The 21416-nt window shown below is 41.2% G+C and overlaps 1 protein-coding gene across 1 annotated transcript; it reads left to right on the top strand.

Annotated features, from left to right (window-relative positions):
* Window positions 1-435: 435 nt before the first annotated feature.
* On the top strand, window positions 436-11699 carry Twf1 (twinfilin actin binding protein 1). The gene is made up of 9 exons (XM_041642723.1): window positions 436-564; window positions 1948-2025; window positions 3873-4051; window positions 4831-4926; window positions 6052-6156; window positions 7983-8108; window positions 8359-8509; window positions 8667-8788; window positions 9771-11699. The coding sequence occupies exons 1-9, from the start codon at window positions 540-542 to the stop codon at window positions 9939-9941; spliced, it is 1053 nt and encodes a 350-aa protein (XP_041498657.1). The 5' UTR covers window positions 436-539; the 3' UTR covers window positions 9942-11699.
* The last annotated feature ends 9717 nt before the right edge of the window (window positions 11700-21416 follow it).

Genomic DNA, 21416 nt, shown 5'->3' with positions numbered 1-21416 from the left:
TGATGAAGGACTCTACAGTCTTTAAAATGGGCCAGGATTGGTCCTGAACCCAAGCTTGCTTATGCTATGCAAATGTTTAGCTGTTTTATCGGTCGCCTTAAAGTGCCCTTTTCTTTACAACAAAGGGTATGTCTTTTACTACAAAAAGTATGTTTGGGGAAATAGTCATTTCCCCCTAAGAGTTTTTTGGCGGGGTCGCTGTGCACACACGTGTAGAACCTTAACACGTCGCCTTACGGAGCTGCCTCGTAAAGCTCAGCAGCAGAGGTCGGGGAGCATGGGGCGGGGCCAGCGACGGGAGAGGCGGGACCAATATCTGGCGGGGCGGAGACTCTGACGGCAGCTGAGAGTAGCCAGTGAAAGGACAGGAGGCGGGGCCATGGGCGGGGCCTATGCCTGTAGGCGAAGGCGACTGGTGCTGGGGGCGGGGCGGAGAGTCGCGGGCAGATGACGCGCAGGCGGAGCCGCTACTTCCTGGATCCGCCGGCCGGTGCCGCTGCCGCACCCTGCGCCGGAGCCGGGAACCTGCGGCCGCCGCCATGTCCCACCAGACCGGCATCCAAGGTAACGGCGCCACGGGGCAGGGGCTCCCGGGAGTCGGCGGGCCCGAGCGCTGGAGGCGCGGACGGCTTTGGAGCTGCTCTGGGTGTGACGGCCCCCACCGTGTCCCTGGCGGCCCTGTGGGGCCGCCGCCACGTAACAGGCAGTGGGTGCGGGAGAGCCGAGCCGAGTGGATCGGGACGGGGCCGAGCCGAGGTCGACCTGGGCCAGCCGAGCGACTTTCCTCGGTAGCCCCAGTCAAGGAGATTGTTGCAGCACTCGGATCATTTGAAAAACAAACAAATCCCACAGCTGTAGGCTGCCTCCCAGACTCCCCGGATTGTCTCTCTCAGAACGGGAGCGCGCTTTCCTCTCGGAGAAATCCTGAGTAGGAAGTGTTTTTCCATCTTTGGATGCTCCCCAGGCAGCTGAAATGCCTAGTCTGTGTGGCTGCACCTTATCACCCCGTGGAGACTGTTGAATGTGCAATTGCTTGCTTATTTTAACCCTCCTTTATTTCCTGCTTTGAAAATAGGCAACTTGGAAGTAGTCATCTCCTCAGGATCAAATAATATATCCTGGAGTTATTTAACGAGTTCTAACATAAACTAGAGCACTTCCTGTAATAGTCAACTGAGTCTCCCCCCCCCCCCCAGGTGACCAGTTAACAACTTGTTTTGTGTTTAAGGGTTTTGGACACCTCTTTCTTCCATACGCAGCCAGGCAAAACATTTCCAAATTCTGTCTCATTTCCAAAATCATGTCTGTTTTTTTAAACGTGTTAATTTTGACATTTAAATGTGTCAAAATTCTTACTAAGTTCGATGTTTGAGCCGTTTATCCTAAGACCGAAATAGGAGTCTTGCTGGGAATCAACACAAGAACGAAATGGAAGCAGTAGTGCATACACAAGGGATAAGCTAATTATTAAGTGAGTATTTGCTCAGTGACTACTACAGCTTTTTGAGAGATACAAGAAAGATATAAACACCATTAGATCTAGTGCATTTTACAAGCTTTTTCTTTATCGGAATATGAGACTTGATCCTGTTGTTTTTGACGGACAGATACAGGGTATGAAGGCGCTATCACAAACTTAAAATTGGATTATAGAGGCAACTTTCAACGTTTTCAAACATGAAGTAATTTGTCCATTATTAGGTTTGACTAAAAGTATTACTTCAGTGTTACTTCTGCTACAGAATTCTGTAGATAAAGTGTTGAGTTCATATACTTTTAAGATGCTAGTATTTATTTTTTAGTAATAGTCAATACCCATATTTTATACTTCTGTTTTATAATAACAAAGTGCTATACACTCTACCTTTTTCTTTGTTTTGTGTAAAGAGCAAAATAAAGTACTTCTAAGTTAAAAATGGGTTTGTTTTTCTTTATCATTTTCCACAGCAAGTGAAGATGTTAAAGAAATCTTTGCCAGAGCCAGAAACGGGAAATACAGACTTCTGAAAATATCTATTGAAAATGGTTAGTTAACATTTTAAGATACTATGTGCCCTTTGAGTGTTCGCTGTTGCAGTTTCAGATCTCCAAGTGTTATTAGTAATTTGAACTATTAATCAGCATGAAACAAGCTCAGATTTTCCCTTTCAGCCTGTTTTCCTTTTAGATTGTACAGCTATTGGGGAAACCCCAGGTCTGGTATGATAACTTCATCCATGTCTCATGTTAGTGCTTCCCCTTCTAGAATGGAAATCAGTAACCATGTTGTACTATAAAACAAACAAAGCTAATTAATTCTGAGTTAATTCAGTAAAGTGTGTTTTGAAGTAGAAATATTGGGGGGGGGTGTCTGTTTGGACCCGAGAGGAGATTTCTTGTTTGGAAGCATTCTAAGAACATAGCAAATTATAAATCGACTCCTTAACAGCAATTGTGTGATCCGGAAAACTGTCTGAGTGACCACATCAGAATTAGATGAACTTTTAAAAACTTCATGTCCAAATGAATGTGCTGAAAGCATCCCTGTGCTTTCTTAAATATCCGAGAACCTTTTGTTTGGAAAAATAACTTGTTTTTTCGTGAACTGGGAATAAATCAACTTTGTTTTTTCATTTTTCTGCTTATTAAAATGTAAAGCTAGTTTAGAATCTTACAATATTCCATAGGAGCAAGCGTCTACTTCAAGGTAGCTAAAGTTGTGAATGTTGTTACTTCCTTAAGTGACTAGTTAGTAAACAAAATAAAAAGATAAAATGTATCTTTTATTAAGATAAAATGTATCTTAAATTTGCAATTCTTCAGAAGAAAATTTTTATTTTCTAAATATCTTCCAGTTCTTTTAATCTTGAGAAAAATGTTAAATTAGAAAATTTCAGAGACTGAAAAAATAAATGCCTACCTCTTTTATTAATGACTTAGTACTTTATAGTTTTCTCCAAACCAAATTTAACTTTTTAAATGTTACTGTTTTTCTGATGTTAAAGCATCATTGGACTACTACTGTATGTCCCTTTTTCTCCCCTTGGGGTAGCTGCATTTGGAAGTTTAATATATATGAGCAATTCCTTTTACTTAAATGCCGGCATAACATATGATGCTCTTTTGAGTTTTTAAGTTCACATAACCTGCATGTTGTTTTATTGCTCTTTATTTCTGGGATTTTTCTGATTTGTTTTATAGCCTGTGAATTATTTTAAAACGTGAATAAAACAAGAAGAATGTTTTCATTTGACATTCACATGTTTGCACACTCTCTTTAGGGAAGATGCTGTGTGGTGCTATAGCATGCACCTGCCTGTGTGTGCACAAGTGATTCTGTGGGAAGATTCCCTTCAGAATCTTACTTAAAAATAGTGCCTAAAAAATGACAACTCCCAGTCTAGTAACTTTTAAGGCCACATGTTAAATCCACAGTATTGTTGTTGTCAAGTAGGAGCCAAAGCTTGTTTTATAATTTCTTATAAACTATAAAAAATTATGAAACAAGATATATTTATAAAATTTAAAAATTATAGTTTTGAGTAAAGTTCTATATATATGTGAGGTTTTTATATATGTAAATTTTATATAATTTTCAGCATAGATATTTTAACAAATAAAAATCTAATTGCCCTTTACTAACTCAGTTATAATTATTTTTATATTTATTCCTTATGTTATTTATATAAAATATTTTAACCATGTTTTTTCTAAGATCTTTATATTTGTTCTTAGTAATGCCTCAGATCATAGTTATTTTGTATAATTCCACCTTTTTTTTTCAATTTTTCTGGGAAAATAGTAATAGGGAAATAACTCGTTTTTCTCGTCTTCATCATATTATCATTTGCTATTGCAGACCACTTATTTGTTTTAACATTTTCATTTCGTAGAACAGCTTGTGATTGGATCATGTAGTCAGCCTTCAGATTCCTGGGAGCAGGATTACGATTCCTTTGTTTTGCCTCTGCTGGAGGACAAGCAACCGTGCTATGTATTATTCAGGTTAGATTCTCAGAATGCCCAGGGATATGAATGGATATTCATTGCATGGTCTCCAGATCATTCTCATGTGAGTAATGTTTTGTAGTTTTTTTTTTCTTTTTTTATCTTAAACATTAAATACTAAGAAGATTTTTTTTTCTAAAATATCTTCATGCTACAAGAAGGATAAGAAGAAGCAATCATTTCTCATAGAGGGATAATCTTGTCACAAAACAAAAGAGAGTTGCCAGTAGACTAAATAGATTAAAAGGTGGAATTGGGATGTAGATACAGCCCAGTGTTATAAAGAGCGTCAGAGTTCTTATAGAAAGCTATTTGTTCATGCTGTCCAGTATTCTCAAAAGATTACCCATTTCAGTTCTTCCTCTGGAAGAAATAGCAGATTTCACCCTTTAGAATTATGAAACTGTTCCTGTCAATTGATAGTTATCCATGAACGCTACTAAAGCTCTTTAATAATAAAACGTTTGTCTTTTCATCCCACTGTGCCTCATCTACTGGTATTTGCCATCAGCAATTCATGAATATTTGATTCTTAATTAGTAATGTTTGATAATAGTTTGAGTAAACTATCACTGTAAAGGTTATTTTATATTAATCCCCCCATATTTTGAAATAGTATTTTAGTAATTTTTTTAGTATAAATTTAGTTTGTTTTCTACTTTAAAAAAGTATCCTATATAATTTAAAATCTACTTTACTGGTCACTACCGATTTAGACACCTATGTTATAGTTGTTAGTGAGCAGCATCCTTATTGGGTTAAGTACTTGAAGGTTTTAATTTATCATTGCTTTCTTTTATAATGGTAATACTGCTGACGTGTAAAACTTTCACAATTGTATAGGTTCGTCAAAAAATGTTGTATGCAGCAACAAGAGCAACTCTGAAAAAAGAATTTGGAGGTGGCCACATTAAAGATGAAGTATTTGGAACAGTAAAGGTGCAAAACTTATGTTTGTGTGTGTTTTTTATGTGTTTCAAAAAACCCAAAAACCAAAACAGGAAACAAAACTGGTAAATCCAGGCATAGAGGCACACATCATTAATCCTTGCACTTGGGAGGCGTAGTCTTAGGGTTTAGTACCAGCCTCGTCTGTGTTCTGAGTTCAGGACGGCCAGGGCTACATGTTGAGACCCTGTCTCAAGCATAAGAAGAGTATTGTTATTTCTCATGATACGTAGTTCATGCTAATTCACTCGTATCTGTTGATACTGATATAAACACTACTGAGGTAGAATTTCTCAGAGGTATGGTAAACCGGTGCCTTTATGACTATATTCGCAAATTAAGGTGACTGGAATACACTTTGAACAGCTGATTTGTGCGTCTGTTTCAGAAAATGATACGCTTTAGCGAAGAGAGGAGGCGCGTTTTTCTTCCCATTAGCTGTGAACTGGGCTGGCTTCTCAGCTTTCTCGCCCTCAGCCATCAAACCATCTTAGCTCCCTCACTCTCAGCCTTCCAAGAGCAATGCTCAGAAGCATACCTCTTTGCCGGGCGATGGTGGCGCACGCCTTTAATCCCAGCACTCGGGAGGCAGAGGCAGGCGGATCTCTGTGAGTTCGAGACCAGCCTGGTCTACAGAGCTAGTTCCAGGACAGGCTCCAAAGCCACAGAGAAACCCTGTCTCGAAAAACCAAAAAAAAAAAAAAAAAAAAAAAAAAAAGAAGCATACCTCTTTGAAGTACTTTTATCTTACACGAATACTTCTGCAAATACTGTATAAGTGACTTTAATATAGACTTAGAAGCAGATAAATTATGAGAATAGCTGTCAGCCAGTTTTCTACAGATGGCAAATTATATATGCCCTGTAGGGTTGAGGCTGGAGATCAGTTCACTATTTGATGATCAAACTTAAAAGATTTAATGATTATAAGCTTGAGGAAAAGGAGACACTTGTTAAAAACTTTGAATCCTTCAAAATAGAAGATGAAAATAAGAGAGTAAAATTCTTATGCTGTGTATTATCACTTAATTTTTTTCAATTAATTTTTGTTTTTCCTAGTATAGCCTCACTTTGGTTATATTTCTGGAAAATAATCATTTATTTCTTTGCTCACAGGAAGATGTATCATTACATGGATATAAAAAGTATTTGCTGTCCCAGTCTTCGCCTGCCCCACTGACGGCAGCAGAGGAAGAATTACGACAGATTAAAATTAATGAGGTAAGTTATAATTTTAATGCTTTCAAGGTTTCAAGTGTGTCACAATACCATGTGTTGAATGAATAGACACAAAGGTAACTGAAATTCGGATGTTAGATCGGTTAGGATTATTTAGTTTAGGGATGGATCTATGTGCTTAATGTGTTTTCAGAAAAAGAAGTAAAACATTCATGTTAACTAACAGCCCTTCGTAAAGGGCTGTCCCCAAAATGTACATGTTAAAGCAGACACTTCTGTGCCGTGAGTACTTTTTGAAGAGATACATGTGTTACCCATAGATTGCAAAGAGTTTTATATTTAGTACAACCTCATAAAGAAAATTTTTTAAAATATATTACTTCAGAGATTAGTGTTTGCTAAAGAGGATAAAATTAAATGCTGGAGAATGCTGAAGGTCACTTAAACGGACTTCAATTTCTGTGAACTTGGAGATGTAGATGGAGCTGGAGTATTTGTTAAGCATTCTGAGGCCAGTAAACTTGGAGACATAATTTTAATATTTTTGCAGCAGTCTTAGTTGACTTTTGTAACTACTTTATTTCTTCTGAAACTTTACAAAGCATAAGTGTCCCAAACTACTGTTCCTTGTCTTCATACTAGGCCGACTAGTCTGGAAATGGCTCAGTACCCTTAACATGAAGTTGATGGCAAGGATGTAGCATGTATTTTAAGCTAAAGTTATTTGAGTAGGGCTTTTTATATGACTTTTTTTTTTCCTACAAGTTTGAAAGTTTGTTTTATTCCTTGCAATCAGAGCCCAGAGGATCATATTGGGGTATGCACTTGCATATATTTTATAATGTTTTCATTATCCAGTACCATGCCGTAGAATCTCCATTCATTTTTTTTAAGTAGTTTGTATTTGACTTTCTGTTGCAATATTGCAAATGAGACCCTTATGAGCTGTCATTTATCAAGTAGAAAAACCGTAAACATGTACTTGGAAAGCTTTCTTCAAGTATCCTCTCATTCACACACGAGCTGTTTAGTAAAGAAAGCCGTACATCTGGGGCACGTGCGGGCGTGGCTTATGAGCTGTGTGGTTTGTCTGTCCTGTGTCGTCATTCCAGTGTAGTGCATGGTGTTTGTTTCCCATTTTATGTTCAGTAGAACAGTAAAATCTATGCTTACTGTATACATTTACTATTCAGAACTTCTAGCAAGAAAAGCTGGCATTTACAGAGGTAATCTGATGACACTTTAGAGGAGTTAACTGTAGTACCTGGACCTGTGCAGGCTCAGGGAAGGAAACGCCAGAGTCCTGAAACTGCTCACTCGAGGCTCCTTCCCAGTGTGTCATGCCAGTGTCACACGCTTCTGCATGCCATAGTGTGAGAGACTATATGCCTTCTAAGTGTAAAATGGTTTAAGAATTTGAATGAAAGGGTGAGATTTAATATTTTCTTTAAAGTGGAGTTTTCTGCTTTTTGCCCTCAGGCACTTCTCTACTGTGGGATAATGCCCTTGTACCCTGTAAAGATTTTTCACTCATACTGGTTTAGTAAAACGCTGATTGGCCAGTAGTCAGGCAGGAAGTTTAGGCAGGGTGACCAACTGGAAGAATTCTGGGAAGAGGAAAGACAGAGATGCAGTCAACAGCCAGACGCAGAGGAAGGATGATGAGAATGCCTTACTGAGAAAAAATACCAAGCCATTTGGCTAAACATAGATGAGACTTATGGGTTAATTTAAGTTGTAAGAGCTAGTTATGAATAAACCTGAGCAGTAGGCCAAGCAGTTTATCATTAATATAAGCCTCTGTTTATTTATTTGGACAGGCGGGGCAGAAACTAAAGTTTTACCCGTCAATTCTATCTATGTCTTAGGTACAGACTGACGTGGGTGTAGACACAAAGCATCAGACACTACAAGGAGTGGCGTTTCCTATTTCTCGAGATGCTTTCCATGCTTTGGAAAAACTGAGCAACAAAGAACTCAACTATGTACAGTTGGTAAGATGGCTGTAAAGTAGCTGTTCTTTTTGGTAAATTATGGCTTGTATAATTCCTATTTTTAATGAATTGGTTTTTTATTAACTTTTTGCTTTTAAGGCAGGGTGTCATTGTTTATTCATGTTTTTATTTAAATCGCAAGTACTATATGTGTATGAAAAAGTCAGCTAATCCACACCTGTGCATCATCTTTGTCTTCTAAGTTAACTTGTATTTTACCTGTTTAATAAATGTTGTTTATTTTTGGTAGGAAATAGATATAAAAAATGAAACAATAATTTTGGCCAACACAACAAATACAGAACTAAAAGATTTGCCAAAGAGGATTCCCAAGGATTCAGCCCGTTACCACTTCTTTCTGTATAAGCATTCTCATGAAGGAGACTACTTAGAGTCCATAGGTATGTGACACATTGTCTTCAGCACAGAGCCTTCCCTTTGCCTCCCAGCTTCAGTACCACAGTCTTACGTGTTTCCTGCGGGGGTTATTTGAAGTTTGAGGAGGCTTATAGACTTGCTTTAAGTGATAGTCCTAATTGTTGTTATTTTACCGTACAGTTTTTATTTATTCAATGCCTGGATACACGTGCAGCATAAGAGAGCGGATGCTGTATTCTAGCTGCAAGAGCCCTCTGCTGGAGATCGTGGAGAGACAGTTACAGATGGACATAATCAGAAAGGTAGACTCTTTAAGGGTCTTGTGGTTTTGCTGGGTATTTTGTCATTTCCACTTAGTACCATGTAAACTTTCAGGTACCATGGTTATCAATGAAAATGTTCAGTTTCATGGTTCTCACCCTAAGTGCTTAGAACCTGCTGAGTGCCTGGGGGTGATCTGTCATGATCTCCTCCCCCCCCATCCCGCTCTTTGGAGATCTGTACTATCTAGTATGGGAGCTATAGGCCACACACGGCTATTTTAAGTGTAAAGTTGAATAAAATATATAATTCAGTTTCTTAATAGCGCTGGTAATTGCAAATGCTCATTGGCCATGTATAGCATTAGGAGTACAACATATACAGAACATACTGTCAGTTTACCAAGTGGGGTGCTGCTACCAGATCTCCATATATGTTCTTAGATGCAGGTAGCCATAAGGAAAGACTTACAAATTGCTGTTGTTGGGGTGCGGAGCCTCAAGCAACTCTAGATTCTGTGGGTCTCGCTGTGCACGAGGTCCTTTCAGAAGGGTTAGCTGACACTACAGAAGCTCAGACAGTAAATATCTTAGGCTTTGCCGTGTGCGTCTCCTTTGCATTTTTGTTGTTTGTAAAGTCCCTTAAAGTGTGAAATGTTCTTAAGATTTGGTCTGTAGGCCATCATTGGCCTGCCCCTGTTGCGAGTGATTCCAAGTGTCCCAAAGATGAAAGAGCTGGTGTTTGAGTATAGAAAACAGAGCAGCCAGAGGGTCCAGTGCTCACTTCTGTATAGCTGAGACGTAAGAGGAGCAGTGAGAGGCAGCGAGAAGGGGACTGTGACTGACGGCTTATACAGCTGCTGTAGCGCATTGCTGAGAAGGGTGAAAGGAAAGCTTCACGGTCTTGGATCTCTCTCCTGCCCATGTGTAGCCTCCATACCTGCGAGCTGGTTCATTGCTTGTATTAGGTTTTGAAGGTTCCCTGTTTTATATGGTTTCTCACTACTGATTTCCTCTTTTGCAGATTGAGATAGACAATGGGGATGAACTGACTGCAGACTTCCTTTATGACGAAGTACATCCTAAGCAACATGCACATAAGCAGAGCTTCGCTAAACCTAAAGGTCCTGCAGGAAAGAGAGGGATCCGGAGACTGATTAGGGGTCCAGCAGAAGCAGAAGCCACTACTGATTAAGACTGGTTTATGAAGTGTCACAATATAGTTTTGTAAAATTCCAGCTTTTAGTACACGGAGAACTGAAATCATTCCATGTTGATATAGTTGGGAGGAAAATTGTACTTTTTGAAAAATAGCACTTTTCACTTCTATGTATTTTTTAAATGAATGCTATAGAAGACTCATGATTTCTATTTTTTAGTTACTCTAGACAAGGCTTCAACATAGTCGTGTTTGGTTTTGTTACACTGTTTTCCTAGCGTGTTGATTCCACACTTTCACACCCTCTCCAATATTTTACATAGGCGAGCCGGCTCCAGAACGCCTGAGGACGTGCTGTTTAGTGCTCTGCAGTGAGGTCTGAGTTTCCCTTCTCAATGAGTGTTGAGGAGCCTGGGAAAGGCAGGACCCTCATACTCTGAGAGCTGTGTTCACACTGGGATTGTCTGCAGCGCTGACGGACAGCAGTGCTTCCTAGTCGACCTTCTGTTTTTAATAGCATTAGAATTTCAGAAAATGAGTTCCTTCTGAAGCTTGTAGGTACCAGAATATTGCAGGATTTCTGCTGGCACTGAAAGACTACACTTGTAAGGTCTTTGCAGAGCTTTCGAAATGTCCGTTTCCAAAGTGACTCCTTCGTAAGTACTGTGAAGCCAGGCGTCCATGTTCAGATCGAAGTCCAAGTATCATTCAAAAGGAAACAAAACTAAAGTGAAAACTGTTCCAAGTTTTCTGTTTTTTCCCCTTGGAAACCATGTGTCTTAAAGCAAATTGTCTTACCACTTGGGAGCAAGTATTCAGATCTGAGATTATCAATTCCTTGTGCTTAGCAGGTTAATCCAGATAATACTTAGCTTAAGAATTTTATTTCAGTTAATAACTTCTGTCAAAGCATATTTTCTAAAGCTTTGTATTTTCAGTTACAATCTAGAGATTTTGAGCCTCAGAGTTCTTTGATACTTGAAGTAGAGGGAGTTAAACACTTCATTTTTAATCTGCTAAACCTGCTGCAGAGCCATAACTTGGAGGAGTTTTGAAATGGACTGTGGTATTCAGGATTTGGAAGTCCTTGACCTGAACTTCATGCTGCATAAGATAAATGTCAGAAATGCACATTTCATGGTTGGAATTTGAAGCGCTCATTGCAAAGCCTTATTACCGGAGATAAGACATGCGCCTTTCAGAAATTCAGTTGTAATCACAGAAACCATATGAGATGAGTTACGGACTGATGGCGTTTTTAAAAATAGATTTGAGCATTTGTGTGTTTTGTTTGTTTACAGATACTTAGGCTTTACTATTTAATTATGCAGAACAATTGACAGTAATGTTGCACTTGTTTTAGTTTTGTGTGTGCACACGTAGTCACAGATGCCCACAGATTGCTGCGGTGGGAGTCCTGGGGCCATGGTGCAGACCTTCTCCGAACGCTGCCGTTTTCAAGCAGAGGGAGTCCTATCATGAAGATCCAGTCAGTGGTGACTGTTCTGAAGCGTTGGTGTGCAGTTATGCTCTGAATTCCTTACACTACATCAAAGTAAATGCACATTCCAGAATATAGATGTGATCGTGTAACCTTACTAATGATTAAACCAATGATTGCTGAGAATCAGTTATGCATTTGTTTTAGGGTATAACTCATTGTTTACAGTATGTTTTAGGTGACAATAGATGTGAATAACATTCCCAATAAATTTATATAGCAGTGAAAAATTACATGTCTTCTGTGGACATTTTATAAGTGCATTTTATATCAATAAACCTTTTTCTCTTTGAGTTGTCTATGTTGGTTTTATAAAACGTTTGAAATGTATGGATTATTTTGCACAGTCCAATACCTGAAGTTTTTTTGTGTGATCATCTCATTAGCCTGCTTAAATTCAAAGGAGAGTTTTAAGTAGTTGGAAACCACTTAATAATAATATAGATTAAACTTGCCCTGCAGAAATGTAACAATGATGAAAATGTTGACTTTCCTCCATGATAAAAGCACTATATAGAGGGACTAGTTCATGTCTAAACTTCTAGCATGTTCCAGAGCATCTTGAGCTACATAGACCCTGTCTCTCCCACCACACACACACACACCGGTCCCAGCACAATAGGTGTCCAGTGTGCATGGTGCATTTAAAGAGCTGTGTATTTCTCAACTCTAGAGGCTGGGAAGTTCAAGATCAAGGGGCCAGCACCGCTCATGTGAAAGTGACTGGTGCGCTTTTCTCGGTATATCAGTGTGAAATCTTTTTCTCATTGGGTGTGTTACACAATAGATGTTCTTAGCAATTTTTTGGGGGGAAGCATTTTAAAGAGATGATTTAGAAACAGGCAGTGAGATGGTTTACCAGGTAAATGCACTTTCCACCAATCCCAACAAGATTGATTCCCCAGGACCCACAATGTGGAAAGAGAATTCACTCCAAGTGGTCCTCTGAGCTGTTTGTGCACTGTGGAATACATTCTCACACACTAAATGAAATGAAGTCCTGCAAAGAATTCTTTATTTGGGAAGCTAAGACACAGTGTTCACATTATGCACTGTGAGTATATGTACTCACTTCCTTCATAGATACAGTGTAAGCGCTGGGTTTATTTTCTGTCCTCTTAAGAGGTTCTGCTGTAGAGAATGGGCTTAAGAATCAAATAGCTCTACATGTGATTGACAGTTAGGAACACTTTACCTTAATGCTTCCAATTGTCTACAAACTATGAACTCAGTAACATCCTCACCCTGGATCACTCTGACCTGTTAATGCATGCCCCTTTCCTTGGCTAATGCAGCTCTTCATCCTCACCTGGGATCACTGTTTCTGTCCACTGCAGTACTCTTCACTTTCAGTCTCCCCTGACCTCCAGTTTGTCTTTTGGCTACTTCTTGTCTTTATTTTTCTTAGAGCACCTAGGCAGTGTGTCAGGGTTGCGTCATTGTCATGAAATATCCAAGAGAAATTAAGTGAGGGAAGATATAAGGGTCTTTCTGGCACAAGGGCATCCTGGCAGTTGGAGGCTAAGGAATACCACCAAGTCACAGCATGCAATCAATCTCACAGAGATCAGGGAGAGCAGAATGGCAGCTGCCTCTACATGGGAAGAGAGACTGCAGAGGGCTTGGGGTAGGGCAGTTTTTATTGGGTCTTTGGAGCATGCGGAACATTTGCAGCAGAAACATTTGCAGATGAGCTAGCGGAAAAGTACAGTGCAGCCAGAGCCGTGCTTGGAGGGAACTCTGAAGCATTTGGCTCTTAAGGCTGAGTCACAGGGGTGGAGATTTCCAAGTCTCAAGCTGGGGGTAGGCCAGGGGCAGGGTAAATTTCCACTGGCCTGCTACCCTACAAAAGATCATTTTGGCTCAGGGTTTCAGAGTGTTCAGTCTGTGGTCGCTAAGCATCATTGTCACTCGATTTGAGGGTCAGGACACTATAACCTTTGTTGCAAAGTCAAGTTGTTCACCTCACTGTGGCCAGGAAGCAAAGTGAAGGGAGTAACAGTTTCATAAGACCAAAACTCATATTAACCCTTTCTTGAGCAGCAACTTTTCAGTGGCAGCATCACTAAAGATGTTTCTCCCCCTACTAGAAATGATTAAATTTCCTGTAGATAGGAAGGGTGGGGCCTTGTTGCCCCTCCCCTCTAGTTACTATTAACTGAATGTAAGTTCTCAGGAGAGGTAGGACCCCATGACTCCATTTGTCTTCCATGACAACATTGACAGGCCTGATCTTGTGCGGGTCTTCTGCAGGTAACCACAGCTGTTGTGAGTTCTAGAGCATCCATGGGCTGGGGAGATGGCTCAGGAGGCAAAGGCACTAGCCACATAAACCTGACACTTGAGTTCACTAGCTGGAAGATGCGGTGGCACCCATAATTCTGGCTCTCCTATGGCAAGATGGGAGACAGGAACAAAAGACTCGAGAACAGAAGACACAGGAACAGAAGACCCAGAGACTCAAGAGCAGCAGCAGCAGCAGGAGAAGGAGAGACAGAGGAGGAGGAGGAACAACTAAAGAGGCCTTGTCTCAATAAGGTTGAAGGCATTCCTGAAATGGCCTCTGACTTCCACACGCACCGCGGCACACTCACACAATATACACACATGCACACACACTGATTTTTTTTAAGAACACACAAATACAACAGCTGTGTCACCAGACTTTCCCGCATCCTCCACCTCCTTCGTTCCTTCCACTCCTTGCGTGATGTGCTTCCTGATCCTTGAAGGGGTGATGTAGGTGTGCCATCCATTCATGAAGGGCTGTGCATTCGACAGCTGCTCTCATTAGCCTGACCAGTTGTGAATCTCTATAGTTACTGCTGACCATTGAAAAGGAATCATCTCTGGCCAAAGCTGGTGACAGCAATAAAACATTAGCATAAATATAATGCTTAGAAAGCAATTTGAAGGGATGTTATGACTGTATAACAACATCAGTAGCTTCCCCAGTCGGGCCTCCCTAGCTACAGGCCATTGACTAGGTTTACAGTACCATCTTTAAATGTCCCTTCTGTTCAGCTGGTCTCAACGCTAATCAAAGTAGTTGATTACTTGTATAGCCGTCTCCTCCATGACTGAAACATTTCATCTTGCAGTAAGTTTCCTTAAGCCAGAAGGCAACAACTCAAAATAACTTGAGGAAGTCCCTGAAACTGACCAGATTTACTAGGTCCCTCCTTCCCAAGGGTAAATAATAAAGACTGGTGAGAGGCACTGTCAGAGAAGTCAAACTGCAAAAAAGACTCTGAGAAAAGTCCTGCTTCCTAGAAGAAACAGAAACCAGCTGAGGTGCCTGGATAAGGCTCAAATCAACCCAGTCTCTTTGAAAGGATACTCTCCCACCTGCTGAGTTGCCTGTAGATGGTGCAGAGTGCTTCAAGTTACCTATGAGTTGCCACCCATGCTGTGGTGGGCTTTTGAGATGTACCTCTCTTTTGAGTCATTTCTGCTTCTATGAGTAACCCCAATAAAACCCATTTGTTCACCAAGTTGGGCTTCAGTGGTGAAAGGACATCAGACACAAGACACCCTAAGATCAAGTTCTCAGTACAAAGATGTATTTGCCCCAGAGGGACAAACAGCAGGAGAATAAGAGACAGAAGACAGAGGATGACGGAGGCAGCGAAAGGAATGGAGAAGGGGAAGGGACATTTGTCCCTGAGGGACAAAGGACTGCCTCTGGATAGAGACAGGCAAGATAGATGTGGTCCACAGGCAAATGACATTATATAAAGGGAAAAGGGGAACACCATGTTAGGAATGAGCTGGTTAATTTTGGTTATTTTAATTGGGTGAACCCAAACGGAGTTTTTGCTTGCTTTACTTCAATGCTTTGATAGTTGGACCTGGTGACCAGCCTCAGAAGGAAGAAGTGGCCAAATGAGGAAATAGACCTTGGTGGCCAGCTGTAAGAATGTAATCGAACAGTTTAGCAAGGCAGAGGGAATGGCGGAAGGGCAAGGCCTGCCAGAGTCGTGCTTGGGCCTACTAGAGCGCCTCGGATGGCATCCATGCTATAGTCTGTGAGAGGCTCCCCACTCGGGGTGAGTAGATGTGTGTGTGTGCCTTGTCCCAGGAAAAGTCTGTCACACAACATTGCTCTGCAGTGGGAAGCTGCTTGTTGGTTCCCAGCCGCCCGGCTAGTTCAGATCCAAAATAATCACACAGAAACTGTATTAATTAAATCACTGCCTGGTCCATTAGTTCTAGCTTCTTATTGGCTAACTCTTACATATTAATTTAACCCACTTCTATTAATCTGTGTATCTCCTTGTGGCCATGGCTTACTGGCTAAAGATCCGGCATCTGTCTCTAGTAGGGCTACATGGCTTCTCTCTGACTCTGCCCTTCTTCCTCCCAGAATTCAGCTTAGTTTTCCCCATCTAGCTAAGTTCTGCCCTGATATAGATCCAAAGCAGTTCTTTCTTTCTTTCTTTCTTTCTTCCTTTCTTTCTTTCATTTTTTGGTTTTTCGAGACAGTTTCTCTGTTGCTTTGGAGCCTGTCCTGGAACTAGCTCTTGTAGCCCAGGCTGGCCGCTAACTCACAGAGATTCACCTGCCTCTGCCTCCTGAGTGCTGGGATTAAAGGCATGTGCCACCACTGCCCAGACCAGAGCAGTTTCTTTATTCATTAATGGTAATCACAGCATACAGAGGGAAATCCCACATCATTATTCCATAACAAATATGCCCATACTACTTAGTGACTGGGTAGCATAACACACAAGAGCTGCATCTAATAAGACAGCTGATGTCAATTCTCTCTCTGCAGGCAAGACTTGCTGTGAGTTCCCGCTTGACTTCTCTGTATCTGGTGAGCAGAATATGTGAGGTCATCAGCAACAGTGGGGTCTTACCATCTAGTTCTGAGGAGTGCTTAGCGGGGCAATTTCTGAATTGTTTAGGGGTCTCAGAGCCTCTGGTCCAAAACTTAGAGGAAGGTAGCCCAACACTGGCAGTGGGATTCCCATTTAACTTTATGGCTCCCAAGAGGAGCTTTTATTTACCCATTCAGACTACCACCATTCAAACTCATTTATTTTTATTTTTTAATTAGATTGCCAAGTATCAGATTTACTTAGGATGTTTTCTGACAACTTACTTTTGATTGATTCTTCTCCCTGCATCCTAACCCATCCCCCCTCCCCATCCTACTTAAATGCCCTCAATTCCAATAGCTCTCTTCCTCTTTGTTTTAATCGTGTGTGTGCTTACATGGGAATATGTGTGCATGTAAGTGCAGTGTCTGTGAAGGCCAGAAGAAAGTGTCAGATCCCTTGGAGCTGGAGTTACAGGCAGTTGGGAGTTGCCTAACACAGGCGCTGGGAATCAAGCTCAGGTCCTCTGAGAGAGCTATGCACAGCCTTTCCTGCTGAGCCTCTTTCCACTCATTTCCCCTCCCCTTAAATGTGCTTACCACCCTCCGCTTCCCAACCTGAAATCCGCAGTCCCTGTCCCCTTGTGGACTCCTGGCTAATTTCCTGGGTTCTGTCCACATGCCCAAATAAGTGCAAACATAGGAAAATTAGAAACTACAACCCAGCTAGGAGAGAAAATATTGAATATCTTTCTGAGCCCAAACTATCTCAATATACTTTCTATTCATATCCATTTTCCTATAGGTTTCATTTTTTCATTATATCTGAACAAAATGCCATGTTTTCATTATCCGTTCATCTATCAATGACATCTTGTCTGATTACATTTTTTGGCTATTGTGAAGGAAGCTATGACAAACAGGGATACACAAGTATTTTTAAACCCTTTAGGTGTACACCGAGGACTGGCCAACCTGAGTCACATGGTAATTCTAATTTTAGTTTTTTGTGACATCACCACATTGATTTCCATGGTGACTGCACCAGTTTACACTCCTACCAGCAATGAATAAGGGCTCCTTTTTCTCTGCATTTTTGTCAGCATGTCTTGCCATATATTTATATATATAATAAGATATATATTTACCATTCTAGCTGGCATGAGATAGAATCTCAAGGAGTTTTAATTTGCATTTCCCAGATGACTAAGGATATTGAATGTGTCTTACAAAAATTATTAGTCATCTCTTTTCCATTTTGGAAAGTACCTATTTAGTTCCTTAGCCTTTTTTTGGGTATCTCTGTGTGTACATGTGACATGGAATGTGTATAGATGTCAGAGGACAACCTGAGGGAGTTGGGTCTCTCCTCCCACCATATGGGTCCTAGGGATCAAACCTCAGCTCTTAGCCTCAGTCATAAGCACACTCTTCAGCTGAGCTAGCTCATTGACCCAGAGAATGTTGCATCAATGTTGGTCAAGAAGATTCATCCTCAGTCTGGTTTTTAGTTGTTGTTCCTTTATCTGGTTTCGACATCAGGGCATTAGTGGCTCAATAATAAGATTTTGGAAGCATTGCAAGCTTTGCTATTTCATGAAATAATTTCGGAAGGATTGATGCTGGCCTTTAAAAGTTTATAGTGAGTGTGACTTAACTCCAGCAGCTTCAGCATCATTGCTTGTTATAGATCTATTTTAAATATTTATCTTATTTTGCTTTAATTTTGATAGAGCATATGTGTGATGGTTTGAAAAAAAATGGCCACAAAAGGGAGTGGCACTGTTAGGAGGTGTGACCTTGTTGGAGTAGGTGTGGTCTGGTTATATCACAGTGTACCATGGCAGAGGCCACTTTCAGGCTCCATAGATCCTCAATCCACACCCAGTGAGAAAGTTCAATTCCTATTGCCTTTGGGTCATGCTGTAGAATTCTCCAGCATCATATCTGCCTGAATGTTGAAAACTGGCATAACATACTTCAGCTGCAATGCTCCCCACTTTTTAAAGTAAAGTTCTCTTGGATTTGTTTCCTTTAATTGGATTTTTAAATTTTCATTTTTAAATGAATGCATGCATGTATGTATGTATTTTAAAATGGTTTATTTTTATTTGATGTACACTGATGTTTTGCTTGCATGTAAGTCTGTGTGAGGGGGTTGGATCCCCTGGATCTTGAGTTACAAGCAGTTGTGAGCTGCCATGTGGGTGCTGGGAACTGAACCTCGGTCCTCTAGAAGAACACCCAGTGCTTTTAGCTGCTGAGTCATCTCTTTGGCCCCTAAATGTATTTATTTTTAAGTGCATGCCTGCTCGTGCATGAGTGTGTGCACACACATGCCTGTATGTGCATATGTACACGTGAATTCCAGGGCTGCTGAGCCCAGGGGCAGAGGATAATCAACAACCTGGAGTTACAGGGAATTGTGAGTCTCCTGCCGTGGACGCTGGGAGACAAACAGAGCAGTGCAGTCTCCCAGCCTCTTGAGCCAACTCTCCAACCCTAAATTTTTAATTTTAAAAGAGGGGGACATAATGTGGATATGAGAATGGCGGTAACAGGAGAAATGGACATTTGCCATCTAAGGCAAAGATTCCACATGCTGTTTTTCCTAATTGGAGCAAAGGAACGAGCTTACTGATCCATTACTGCTGTCTCCATATTGACTGCTTTTGAGACTGGAATCCGAATGAGTAAAAGCCATTCTCACAGTTGAAGTGTTCGAACTTACCATGGATAACTGAGATTGAACCACTTCTGAATGGCAGCCCAAGATGATTCACCGAAGAACTCCTACACCAGAGACATAGGTATAAATCAGAGTATGATTTACTAGTCATAAAAGAGACTCTGTAATAGAAAAATAATTGTACAATCCATTAGTCTTACCCTCTGTGTATTGCTTTCTAAAAGGCAAAAACAGGCAAGAAACAGGAAGGGAAAGAAGGGGTGTTAGTACAAGGTGAGCCAGTGCTGTGTGATGCTGTTTTGGGGAAAATATGAACAGTCACTCATTCCAGATAGGGATCTGACAACAGACCAAAGTACAAATATCATCCAAGTCATTGCTGAACTGATGAGTTTTATTGGGGCTATAAGCAGGACGATGGGTGAGGGGTTACTTACAGGAACAGAAATTACTCCAAAGACAGCTGTATTACTGAAGCCCATCCCAGCATGGGGAGAGTTGAGGAAAGCTGAAAGCCTGGACCACATTGCACAGCCTTCACGTGACTCAGCGTGTTAGAGAGCGTCTTTTCCACATAGCTCATATGACCCGAGACTCCTCTAGGCAGCTCCCTGGTTTCCATTTCTTCACGCTGCCTGGCTGGTCTGAGCCTCTTCTAGGTAGCTCAGCTTGCTCTCGGAGAGTCCCTGATGGGAGTCAGGCCCCAGAATCATGTGAAAGATGAAGCATGCTCCCAGCTTCTCTCGGCTGGCAGAATTCAGTTCCCCATGGCTGCACAGCTGCACTCTCACTTACTGCCAGCTGAGTAACATCTGGAGGGTAGCAGTCATCTTCCTGGGGCCACCCTTGGGCTTTTGACGATGTTGTCCCCTCAGACGGTATGCATATCCCTACACAGCCCACAGAGTGTATCTCTGGCTTATGTCCTGGGTCTCCTGATGTGGCTAGGCTCCTTCCATAGTTCCCTGACTGATACTCAGAGTCAGATGAGTAGGTCCCATAACTGCATCTGCAAAATCCCTTACACTTTGCATGAAATGTAATCTAGTAGCTTTATTGTGGGAGTATCATCAAGGGATATTTTGCTTATAGTGAATGATTGCTGAAATTAACACACTGGGAACAGACCTTACAAACATTTTGCTATAGATAGGGTTTTATAGTTGTATCCAAAAAATTAAAGAACCTATCATTTTACTATTATAAAGTCTTTGCCTGTATTTTTAACTATTTGCTTTTTATGACTCCCCTTCCCTGCCACCAGGAAGGCAGAGTAGATATTACTCTAGTGTTTGGGGAAGTGTGTGAATGTGAGATTTTCTAGGGGAGATGACTAGACATCTCTTCCCTGAGACATGTTACAAATGACAGACAAAATAAGCAACTCCACTCATGTCTTACTTGGTGAACCAGTGAGTTTAACTGGGGATATTAACAAAAGCAGGGTAAGGAGTTTTGGGCTTATAGCACCACTGAAGAAAATGTCTCTCCCAGAGACCCTTAACTGCCTACATATCCTTCGAGATATGAGGGACCTTGTGAACTCCTCCCTGCACAAATGGGCCCCATCTTGTTCATGCTTTGTGTGGATAATCACAGCTGCTGACAGTTCAGGGGAGCAATGGCCATAGTAGGCACAGAGGAAAGTATTCCTCAAATTGGCACCCTTTCTTTTGGCTCTTATAATCTTTCCACCTTCTCTTCTGGGATATTCCCTTTGGTGATCAGAATGAGCCTACTCCATAGGCTCTGGTATCTAAACACTGGCTTCCCAGCTGGCGGTGCCACGGGGTGTTTTTTGTGGTTGCAGCCTTGTTAGGGAACGCTCATCATTGTGTGTGTGTGTGGGGGGGGGCTCTGAGGTCATAAGGCCTCACTGTGCTTCCAGTTTTCCTTCTTGGCTTTGTGTCTGAGCTTGAAGACGTGAGCTCTCAACTTCCTGCTTCTGCTGCCGTGCCTGACACCTACTGCTGTGCTTCCCTACCATAATGGACCCTTATACTTCTGCAACCATAAGCCCAAAACTCTTCATTCTGTGAGTTGGCCATGGTGTTTTTATCACAGCATCACAAAGGGAGCTAATCCATTCTCTGAGACTTAGAAGGATTAATAGAGATGCCCCATTTGAAGTTGAGCACTCACCAGTCATTATTCTTGATACTTTGATCAGTTATGTAGTAACTAACACTTACTGACCAAGGCTGAAAGCAGCAATAAGTTAGACATAATTATAAATGCTTAGAAGTCACTCTGGCAGGTACACTATATCTATTTAGTCAAACAATAACAGGAGACTATCCCTTAATAAGGCCCATGGCTCCATTACAGGTTTACAGTACTGTGTATGAATTTCTTCCCGAGAAGTAGGCTTTACATCCACTCAGAAAGCAACTGGAGGCACTCATAACAATTGTACCACTATTGTGTTGGCGGCCCCTCTTGCCCAAGTCTGTAGTGTAACATGCAGGGATCACAGCCGCATAGGATGCTGCTGACGAT

Source organism: Microtus oregoni, unplaced genomic scaffold (assembly GCF_018167655.1).
Source record: "Microtus oregoni isolate MIOR12 unplaced genomic scaffold, Mior012 000077F_ref0000221, whole genome shotgun sequence".
NCBI lineage: Eukaryota > Metazoa > Chordata > Mammalia > Rodentia > Cricetidae > Microtus > Microtus oregoni.
This window is presented reverse-complemented; position numbering and strand designations above follow the sequence as displayed.

Coding starts and splice junctions, on each gene's coding strand:
- Twf1 (XM_041642723.1), top strand. CDS start 540: ATGTCCCACCAGACCGGCATCCAAG. Junction 4,927..6,051: donor AAGTATTTGGAACAGTAAAG/GTGCAAAACTTA, acceptor CTTTGCTCACAG/GAAGATGTATCATTACATGG. Junction 8,789..9,770: donor AGATGGACATAATCAGAAAG/GTAGACTCTTTA, acceptor CCTCTTTTGCAG/ATTGAGATAGACAATGGGGA.